Source organism: Lolium rigidum, chromosome 5 (genome assembly GCF_022539505.1).
Source record: "Lolium rigidum isolate FL_2022 chromosome 5, APGP_CSIRO_Lrig_0.1, whole genome shotgun sequence".
Classification (NCBI taxonomy): Eukaryota; Viridiplantae; Streptophyta; class Magnoliopsida; order Poales; family Poaceae; genus Lolium; species Lolium rigidum.
Window position 1 is genome coordinate 239,290,625 of NC_061512.1, and position 10,328 is coordinate 239,300,952.

The window sequence follows — 10,328 nt, forward strand, 5'->3', positions numbered from 1 at the left end:
TCAGCACCTATACTATTGTGATTACCTATGTTCTAGTCCAGAGCCAAGCAAATATAGAAACTATGCAATTGTTACATGCCTCCTATCCCTCCTGACATATCCTCAAATATCTGTTGACAGATCCATGAGCGTTCTCTGCCTCTAATGCCTTTCCATCATTACATAACTGTAAACAAAACATGTTGAATTGGCAATCAAACACAAATTCTTCAGAACAGATGGCATCAAACCTGGGTACCAAAAAACCGAAACGAGAGATCATCAAGAAATAGACTGAATATAGAAGATGAATACTAAAATAAATTCTTAGCATTGCATAAGCATACTGGCTAACGAATTATGCAGTCTCACAAAACTTATAAATCAAAACTGAAGCAGTGATATAGGAAAACATACTAAAGTTGGATGATGAAAATATTATCTAAGGAACAATACACGACCAACCAAAAGCCCTATTCAGCTAATGTAAGAACCATTTAACATTTGAAGAAAGAATACTACTGTATACATATACATAGAGTTAGATGGCACCTCAACGTTGGCATGAATATTTACAGTATAAATGTCACCTTCTGTGAAGTTAATACATTCTTCAACTGGTAGCAGTGGATTCTCAAATAGAGTATTCCAAAAGAAAAGGTCAAACCAGTTAAAGTAAAATGAACCACATCCAGCATGAAGTTCACCACGGTTGATAAGAAGCAATTTACATTTGTTATTTGTAAATCCACATTTACTGAAATTGATTTGAGAACAAACAGGTCTATGCAGATAAGGACCAAGCAGCGAATATAAATGCTGGCAAATGCACATATGTACCTCACAGCACCATCGGTATAACCACGCACCGGCGCATAAAGTTGCCACTATAACTAACATGCTATAAATTCAGTAAACATGTATGAATGCAGTTAAGTTTCCACTGTACCAAGTGCAGATAATATAATTCAGAGAGCATAGGTACTTCGGTTACATCACACCAAGGACATAGTGAAGTTAACCATCAAACATCAGATAAAAGTTACCATATGATCTGAATACTAAAACCACCACATGTCCATTGTTACATGTAATACCCTATATAATATGTAGCTAACGCACATACAAAGACACATAAGAGAAATATAGGCAAAAAATGTTAACATATAACACACATACAAAACACATTGAAGACTTTGCATCATTGTAACATATGTCTGAGGTGAAGAAAAAAGAGAAAGCAAACTTCTGTTTTGTTAAGCCTGTCCTTACTAATATTACCATGCTAAAATTAAGAAAATTACCATGCCAGGAAGCATGTAACTACCATATGGCAGAGCTATATGCTGTAATGTAACACTGAGAAACTACCATGTAACAACTTGATGAGTTGCGACCTCCCAGGCCCCCACCGCGTCCATACATTAAAATGCAGGGAAAAAGAGTTGACATGCTATTGACCACCATAGAGAACCAAAATTTATCATGGTTTCCTGTTTTTATTTACCATTCAAAATTGGTACATAAATTTGACACAACAAATTCATCTCAACTTATTAACAGTGCCTTGTAAAAATGTACCACAGTTGCCCCACTAAAATAGCATGAGTTGCCAACTACAGTAGAAAATTGTAGAAGTATGATGTGTTGTACTACTCTGGTTCATGTTAGAGGGTAAAGTCACCAATGTTTATCACAAGAAACTGACAGGATGGATGTACAATAACCAACAAGGACAATGCACATAAAAGCAAGGAGTTGTACAGCTAGTTATATTTTTGTCGGCATGCGGCATGTGGCGTAGGTAAAATTCAGAAAAGAGCGAAACACAAAGCAACCATTTAGTGTATGATGTTACTAGAATGCAGAATGGAAAATAAGTATGTGGTGCAGGACTCCTCTACGCCTTCTCCTCTGATTGATCCAGGGAATTAGACCAAAGCATTGCTATAATAAATAAAAACTACGCTAATTTTGACGTGGAAGGTATCCTAGAAATCGAAAAACAAGTTATGTGCTCCAAACAAATTACAAGCCTAAAAACATCCATTGCTGATTTTTTCACATGAAAACTAAATCAAGTGAGCAACTAATCTACAAAAAAAAACCATATAGGAGTAGTTGCAAAAACTACCTCATACAACCAATGTTCTACGATCACACAAACTACATTATCAGCCTACTGTCCAATCACAACCACATATATCGATAGTAAGAAAAAAAAATTGTTCGAGTTCAGAAAACCTACTATATTTTTTTTTGATGGTTCAGAAACCCTACTATCTAACTTACAAAAATTGAACTACATAGCGGCCTAAGTTTTACCATTCCCGGCCCATGGCGGTGGAGAAGGAGGGCCACCGATGTCCAGCAACGGCGAGGAGCGGTTCCCGCAGCGGGACAGGAACTGGGAGCCGATACGGGACTGTAGCTGGGATCCGCGCCGACGGGGTGAATGGGTTGGGGCGGGGGCGGGGGCGGGGGTGGATGTGAAGTTGGGGGGCGAGTGGCTGGTGGCCCAAGGAGGCGACGAAGAATCAACGGCGGCGGGTGCCGGGTGGCCCCGGGAGGCAGGCCGGCGGTGGGTGGTCTAGAGAGGCAGGAGGGCTCGGGGAAACTGGTTCGGGGAATGGGTAAAATGGACGCGAGCCAGCTGAGCTGGATCACCTACACTCACGGCGATTTCGTCGCTGCCTCTGCTCACGCTGACGCTGGCGGCGCTGGCCAAGGGCTCCGCCGACCCCGACTGCGCCATCTGCCTCGCGGCGCTCGAACCCGACACCGACCTGCGGCTGCTCCCCACGTGCCGCCACGCCGCCTGCGTCGGCGCGTGGCTCCGCACCAACCCGTTCTGCCCGCTGTGCCGCGCCGGCATCTCCCTCCCCGCCAACGGCGCCAGCGCCAACTCGGGGAGCTTCCGCGTCGTCGACATCGGCAGGATCAGCACCTCGTCCGCCGCGGGCCGTCGCGCCTACTCCCTCGGCGGATCCTTCGACTACCGCGTCGATGATGTGGAGGCCGTCGTGGCGCGCGTCGCGCCTCGGGCTGGGCCGCAGGGCCCCGGCGACGCGCTGGCGGAGGCGGCCGGGTTGCGCGGGTGGCTGCGGGAGTGCGTGGATCGGTTCTCCGGCCGGTGGTGCGCGCGGTGGAGCCGGGACGAGTCGAGGCGGTGGGACCCGGAAGCGGCGGCGGCGGCGGCCATGCCAGAGGACCACGGCGCGGGGTTCATGCGGTGGATCTTCGGGACTTAGCTGGATTCATGGCGAACATCGCTATTGCTTACTGAAGAATGAACCTGCAAATTAACATACAGCAGCGGTCAATTTCCGGTGCTCTTTTTTTTCCGTCAAATTGATACAGTACATTGCTTCAAGTTCTCTGTCACTGCATGCCAAGGCAGCAGGACTAACTTTGGCAGAAAAAAAAATTGAATAGATTGCTCGTTGCTCATAATAACTTTGACAATCGTTGCTCATAATAACTTTGAACAGATTGCTCGTTTCTCAACTTTGGAGTAACAAATTTGGAGCTGATGTTAAGAAAGACCAAATATAATGACTTTGAATATATAAAAAATTGAGAGTATGCAATTACGTACCTTAGATTTATAGAAGGTCGAAAGTTGCTATAAAAATGATAAAGCGTTGCGCACCAACGATTGTCACGATTCTTTACACCCAGCACACACATGAAACCTAGTGGACTACTCTCGTTGAAGAATTACACCCTCCTAGGCTAGCCTTCGACTACTCTTTCCACTCAAGCTTGTAGCACGTGGTTCACCAGGCTTTCAACTATAAATTACTTGTTGGCGTTCTGAAAAACACTAGCGTTACTTTGTCTCCACAACCTCCAACTGATCAAGATCACTAGGGTGTCAAAGCAGTGTTTTCCTTCTTCTTGAAGTGCGTAAGTGCAGGTAACCACCAAGGTTGCAAGTTGTGATCGGACGAAGCGATGGCAATCTCAGTACCTATCGTTGTCACGCATGTAAATCATAACTGCCTCGCATATACACACACCCGACTAGGATATGCCGATATGGCTCAGAGTGTTTTACTCCCTTGGAGACAGGTGTAGCAAGGAGGCACCTAATCCTGCAACCCATGTCTAACACACATGTCTAAAGTCCAAAGCCTGAATTGCAATGCTAACGAAGCGGACATTTTGCACTTCAGAGTTGCCCAGCTGGCCTAGACACACTTTTCTCCCTCCTAGCGGAGATTATGAGTCTTCACGAAATAACAATGATCAAGCGAAGCATTCCGCTTGAATGAAGTTTGAAGCGTTGTCATCAAGGTCAAGTGGGATGCGCAAGTCAAAGATATGGTCTTGCTAGGTTTTCATTTTGCCGGTCTCAAGGTAGTTGTTGGGAGACCGGGTTATAGGATAGATAGTCACACTATCAAGAGTGGCTTTTCACTTGGGTAAATTGATCACATCGTTTTAGGGAGCTCAATCCTTACAATACTTTCCATCCCTTATTCTTGGTGTTTCTATGTGTGAGATTCTTGAGCTTATTCCTAACTTTTCAACAAGTCTAAGTTCATCGAAAACGAAATTCGTATGCATCTTTTTTTGCGTGTTTTCGAGTTTGGACGTCTTCACCGTATGTTGGCGTAGAGAGGTTTCCTCTCTAAAAATTCTTGTAAAAATATCATGTGATGATTCCTAATATTTGGGGTCTTTACCGTTTGTTGACATTTTCGAGATTTGTTGATGTCTTTACCAAATTTGTTGGTCGTTATCTTTCCAATAAAATTGGTTACATCCTAATCAGAGTTGTGGAAGTATGTGAGAAACTGTAGTTTGAAGAATTTTGAAAGGTTCTCTATATTACCTTCTTGGGTTTTGGGCAATTTCTAAGGCTTTACATATTTCACACTCCTCGCATAAAATATAAAAAATCAAGTAGGGTTTTCTAAGTTGAGAGAAATCTCGAATGAATATCCTTTTGTTGGAAAATACTTTATAATACCTTGTGCCACTCTCAATCTGAGTTTAGGTACTTATAAAGAATTTAGAGTATATGCTATAGTGGTTTTGCTATGATAGACAAAATGGATGGATAGAGATGTAGACATAGTTATGGTTTACAAATGAAGTTCGGATCAGATCATCTTAACGAGAGTTGAGATTTATGAAGACATTTTCCTATGGTTTAGCTATACTCAAGACTATAATTCTTGTCCTAGATGTACCCAAATTCAATTTATTCTCTCTCACATCTAGGTGATCTATATGGCTACTCTCACTCTCAAGGGTTATATCAACTCCTAATGTTCAACTTTTCAATCCAATAGTCTTGCCACTAAAGCCTTGCATTGCTATCAAGTGTGATCTACTTTGATTGACTAAGATCACTCCTACTCTAGTAGCAGTGTTTCTAAGGCACTAGCTAAACCTATCAAGTATCCTAGGAATCAACACTCACTCAAATGTTTCTATCTGATCACTTTGATCACCTTGAGTTGTCACCTACTTTTATTCTCTCTTGCTAATTCTAGCAATCCAATTATTCCACCTTTTAAACTAAAGATTGGAAGCACTCTCATAGATTCAACTATTGACATCTCACTTAATCACCAATCTAAGATTTGTTATATCCACCAAGTAGTGAGTTATTTATAGCCTTTGCTACTAGAGCTATAATCCTATGTTGCTCTAGACTTTACTACTAAGTCATCTGATCATGACTCTAATTCCAAGGGTAGGTGGCATTGAGCTACTAAACTTTTATGTCTCTTCCAAAGGCTCATATGCACACTAGATCTCTCTGACTTATCTACCCTTAGCTTTTCGAAGGTGGTTATTAATAAATCAATTCTCTCCACCAAGAATCACCCTTATATGACTTGTCGATCCATTGGTGACTCATTAGTGACCATTATAATCCTTTTGTCATATGGGCTTAGGTTCTGTTTGGCTAATCAAGGTCTTTTGTGTAACAAGTGGTTAACTTTCCCTAACTCTATTCTCTTAGGTTGTCCATTTGACTAAGAGAACTACTTGTTAAGCTTCTCTACTTAACTGTCCAAGATAAGCTTGGCCGTTCATGCCTTGAGTACAATTTTATACTTAAATATTAAACTATACAAGTTGGGAGAGGTTTCACTTCACCAACCTCTAAATGTGTTGTAAACCTAGGTTTATGATAAACTAGACTCTCTAAACCTCTTCTCTCACGAAATTGGAATTGGTAGCCTTAAAGACAAAGGATTCAATCTGTAGTGTGTAAGATGATAAAGGTTTCGGAAAGTCAAACCTGAGGTCTTAGACTTGAGAATTCACTTGATTATTGACAAGTTTCAGTTACCAATGAAAATGATCAGATAGTGATCAAGATAAGATAAGATGATATTTTGATTAGATAGAATAAGGTAAGAATAGAATTGTTTGGGTTTTAAGTTGAATGATTATGTGCTAGAGAATTACTCACCACATGGGTTGAATGATGGCTAGAGAAGATAAGTTAAGCATCAAATTTTATTTGTTTACTTGTGTGATGTGTTTTTCACTTTTATTTACCAGTCTTACTTCTACCATCTTAATAATAGAAGTTTACGAAAGGTCATATCAAAGTTGTAACACTCAACATGATGAACTAGTTCTAAATCACCAGCTTAGTCGAACATCTATCACTTTTTCCGAGAGTACGCGAAAGCGTACCGTACTTTTATAGAAGGCAGAAGTATTTACAAGATTTGGCTTTTGATTCAAACAGACAAGACCCAAGGAACTCCAAAGCAAACACGGGAACTACTCCCTCCTAAAGGGTTGGATTCCTACTTCCTCTCCCTGGCTCTCGCAATAAGAGTGAAATCATTCAAGATCAAAGAGGAGAGACGTTCAGCACTCAGCTGTCGCTGTGTGTTGCCAAAACACCAAGCGTTCTCGTTCTTCCATAATGTACGGCTAACCGTGCATACCAGCCGATCAAACAACTTTCGCACCTTCCCGCTGAACATGGCCCACTCTGTAGTCCACCATCCTAGATCGAGCTCGTCGTTGTTGGGGCCTGTATGCCAATTCTCAGTCGTTGCACATATATGAACCATACTTGTCGAGCGCGCACACATTGCAGCAGGATGTGATCCACCATATCCTCCTCCTAAAGGTAGATGTGGCACGCCGATATGTTCTCCTGCAGCCCATACGTGGCGAGTTGGTCGGACGTCCAAATGCAGGATCACACAGCTAACCACATGAATAACATGCTTCAATCACTTTGACATGCGATAAAAAGGTTCAAAATTTTCCCGGATCTTTTATGCTTAAATACAATACACTCATGTGTTCCATCTATTTTATAGCCTCTGAACCTAGGATGTTATAGTAAGGCTAGCACTTCGTTGTGTGAAGCTAGCCTCTACTACGTCCGTCATGCATGCGTAAAATTTGCCCCAAATGGTGACCAATATGAGAGCATCTCATGTCGTGCCCCTGACAAGCCTCCCCACATGGCTATGGGGACCCTAGACAGAAATGGGTGCCCAGTCATACCCTCCAGACGTTGCTTTGGTCCGGAGCGATTCAATATAGTATCTGTCGCCCCCAATCCAACTGGGTTCCCGAACAAAAGGTGTTGCCCACGCCACGTAAGCCGGTGGCCGGAAGGCCAAGAGACATGGGTTGTACAACCAAAACTAAAGACGCTGGACAACTTTAATTAAGATCTGGCTGGTTCCCCATCCGGTGCTAGGTGATGTGTCACGTCGCTGTTGCGTCTTCCCCACGAGCATGGGGATGAGCGGCATCGGCCTTAGCGGCATGGTCAAGGATGGGGAGGAGCCGACCGATAAACGCCTACCGAAGCCGACTACGCCACCACCTACGACTGGTTTATCCGCACCGGCCGTGACGAAGACTAGATTTACGTTTAGTTTTTATTTAAATTTTGATGAATTTCATTCATGTTTGTAAGATATTATTAAAAAAATTGAAGCTTAATTAAATTTCATCTAACTTCAACTGCGACTCGGCAAAGAGCCCCATACGCGGCCCCAACGGCCTTCCCAGCGCTGCGTCGTAGAGGTTTGTGGAGGCCTTGAAGCTGCTTTCCGAGGGAGGAGCGTGGCGCGAAGTTCATGCCGGCGTGGCTTGTGTATCCGCCAGTTGGATGCGATCGTGGCGGCACACCGTTGCAGCCGCTGCGTGTATAATTGTGGCCAGCGGTAGAGGAGAGATGGGATGATCGTCGGAGTGCGCGTGGTGGCGACTGCGACGACGGACTGACTCACTCTGGGTAAGCGTGATGCATGGCTACAAAACACCATCAATGCCGCCATTAATACGAGAAGGTGTGTGCGCCCCCATCCATCTCACTCTCTTCCCTACTCATCCACTAGGTTAGCTAGGTCCCTAGCTGCAGCAGAGTGAAGCACGCTCCAACGCTGCCACCCCTCCATTACAGAGCATAGCAGAGGCCAGAGATTGAGAGAGCAACAGAAATCTCTGCACCCTCCTCGCCATTAAACACTCCTGCTCACCTCCTCCCTCTCTCTCACTTATCCCTTCCACATCAACGACGCCACCGGCCGCCGGTTCCTCTCTCCCGTCCCATGTGCGTCTGCGGCTCGCCGGAGCGCTGGCGGCTGGCCGTGATCCCATGAAGGACGGGAGGGGGAGGAGATCGATCATAGGCCGGTAGCGCGCGCGGGAAGGAGATCGATCGGATATTCACCCATGTACAAGAACCAGCTGCAGGAGCTGGCGCAGAGGAGCTGCTTCGGCCTCCCGGCGTACGTGTGCACGCGCGAGGGCCCCGACCATGCGCCCCGCTTCAAGGCCACCGTCACCTTCAACGGCGAGACCTTCCACGGCCCCACCTGCTGCACCACGCTCCGCCAGGCCGAGCACGCCGCCGCCGAGGCCGCGCTCGCGCTCCTCTCCCTCCGCGGGCCATCCACCTCGCTCACCGCCACCATCCTCGTAAGTACGCTGGCCTTCTGATCCTTTCTTCCCCTCCTGGATGTGCTTGCTCCTCTGTTTCGCTGATGCCAATGCGTTCCTGCTCCTGCATGTAGGACGAGACCGGGGTGTACAAGAACCTGCTGCAGGAGACGGCGCACCGGGCGGGGCTGAAGCTGCCGGCCTACACCACCGTGCGCTCCGGCCCCGGGCACTCGCCGGTGTTCGCCTCCACGGTGGAGCTCGCCGGGCTGTGCTTCGCGGGCGACGCCGCCAGGACCAAGAAGCAGGCGGAGAAGAACGCCGCCATGGCCGCCTGGTCCTCCTTAAAACAGAGTAAGCAACTCAGCACATCCCTCGCCAATCGCAATACTGTACCAGATCTCTGTTGCGTCACAGCAGCTCATGGTTCTGCGATTCTTGCAGTGCCGGAGGCGGCGCGCAAGGAGCCCGGCACCGGCGGCGAGGAGCCGGAGCAGGAGCACGTGGCCGTCGCCAGAGTGCTCGCCGCCCTGCGCGCGCGGGGCGACTGTGCCGTCGGCTGCGGCAGGGCGGTGCCGCCTCTTCCGAAGCAGCATTGCGTGGCCGGCTCTTCTTCTTCCTCTGTTCTGAACCCGGCGCTGTACAGACACCAATGGCAGCGGCAGCCTCTGAGCTCCCCTGCCGCTCAGATGCGGACGCGCCACGCTCAGCCGCCGCCGTCGTCGGCCGGACCAAGGATACTCCCTCCCCTGCAACTGCTGCAGCGACCGGCGCCACCCAACACCTCCCGGCACGCCGCCGATCTGGACCGAGACAGGAGGATCAATGCGGCCGAGCTGGTCCGGATGCTGGAGAGGGCCACGGTGGCTGACAGGGCAGATGCAATGCCGTCGGCGCCGTGGTACTACCCGCATGCCTCGGCAGCGTACCAGCACACCGGCGCGCCGAGATCCTTGGGCGCGGGCGGGTTCCACTCGCCGGCGATGGCCGTGAGCGTGCGGTCGGTGATCCCCGTGTGCTCCGCGCCGCCGTCGCCACCGCAGCCGCGGACAGCGGCGGCCAAGGATGAGCAGGGGAGCCGGAATGGCCCGGCACAACCTGATGCAGCGCTAGGCACAAAAGGTTGTGACGGGCTCGGCTTTGGAAGATCTTGAAGGGGGGAAATTAAGTACTGTAGAGCTGTATGATCAGCCTGGTTCTAGCCGGCGAAATTTTGATCGCAGTTTCTCTGTCTAAATTTGTGCAAGTGATGATCACATTTTGCTCTCTGCATGGTCAAATCGTTAAAGACGGCGAAGCTATGGTAGGGTAGGTTTAGATGGATCCCTGGACTAGACTGACTTCATTAAGAGAAGTCACCGCAACTTTACGTGTACGTGAGCCATCCGATCAAAATCCAACGCATCTGATTGGTCTAAAATTTGAACTTAAAATTTAATTTGCTTAGAAAAATTGAA

At 47.1% G+C, this 10,328-nt stretch overlaps 2 protein-coding genes across 2 annotated transcripts; both read left to right on the top strand.

Moving 5' to 3' along the window:
• Nucleotides 1-2,342: 2,342 nt before the first annotated feature.
• On the top strand, nucleotides 2,343-3,230 carry LOC124657320 (E3 ubiquitin-protein ligase ATL4-like). Its single transcript, XM_047195891.1, has 2 exons — nucleotides 2,343-2,406; nucleotides 2,638-3,230. The coding sequence occupies exons 1-2, from the start codon at nucleotides 2,343-2,345 to the stop codon at nucleotides 3,228-3,230; spliced, it is 657 nt and encodes a 218-aa protein (XP_047051847.1).
• Nucleotides 3,231-8,664: 5,434 nt separating this feature from the next.
• Nucleotides 8,665-10,025, top strand: LOC124657321 (double-stranded RNA-binding protein 2-like). The gene is made up of 3 exons (XM_047195892.1): nucleotides 8,665-8,910; nucleotides 9,006-9,225; nucleotides 9,316-10,025. The coding sequence occupies exons 1-3, from the start codon at nucleotides 8,665-8,667 to the stop codon at nucleotides 10,023-10,025; spliced, it is 1,176 nt and encodes a 391-aa protein (XP_047051848.1).
• Nucleotides 10,026-10,328: the final 303 nt, after the last annotated feature.

Excerpts from the sequence above, each read along its gene's own strand:
- LOC124657320 (XM_047195891.1), top strand. The coding sequence starts at position 2,343 with ATGTCCAGCAACGGCGAGGAGCGGTTCCCGCAGCGGGACAGGAACTGG. Across the intron at positions 2,407-2,637 it reads CTGGGAGCCGATACGGGACT|CTGGATCACCTACACTCACG; the intron begins GTAGCTGGGATC and ends GAGCCAGCTGAG.
- LOC124657321 (XM_047195892.1), top strand. The coding sequence starts at position 8,665 with ATGTACAAGAACCAGCTGCAGGAGCTGGCGCAGAGGAGCTGCTTCGGC. Across the intron at positions 8,911-9,005 it reads CGCTCACCGCCACCATCCTC|GACGAGACCGGGGTGTACAA; the intron begins GTAAGTACGCTG and ends TCCTGCATGTAG. Across the intron at positions 9,226-9,315 it reads CTGGTCCTCCTTAAAACAGA|TGCCGGAGGCGGCGCGCAAG; the intron begins GTAAGCAACTCA and ends CGATTCTTGCAG.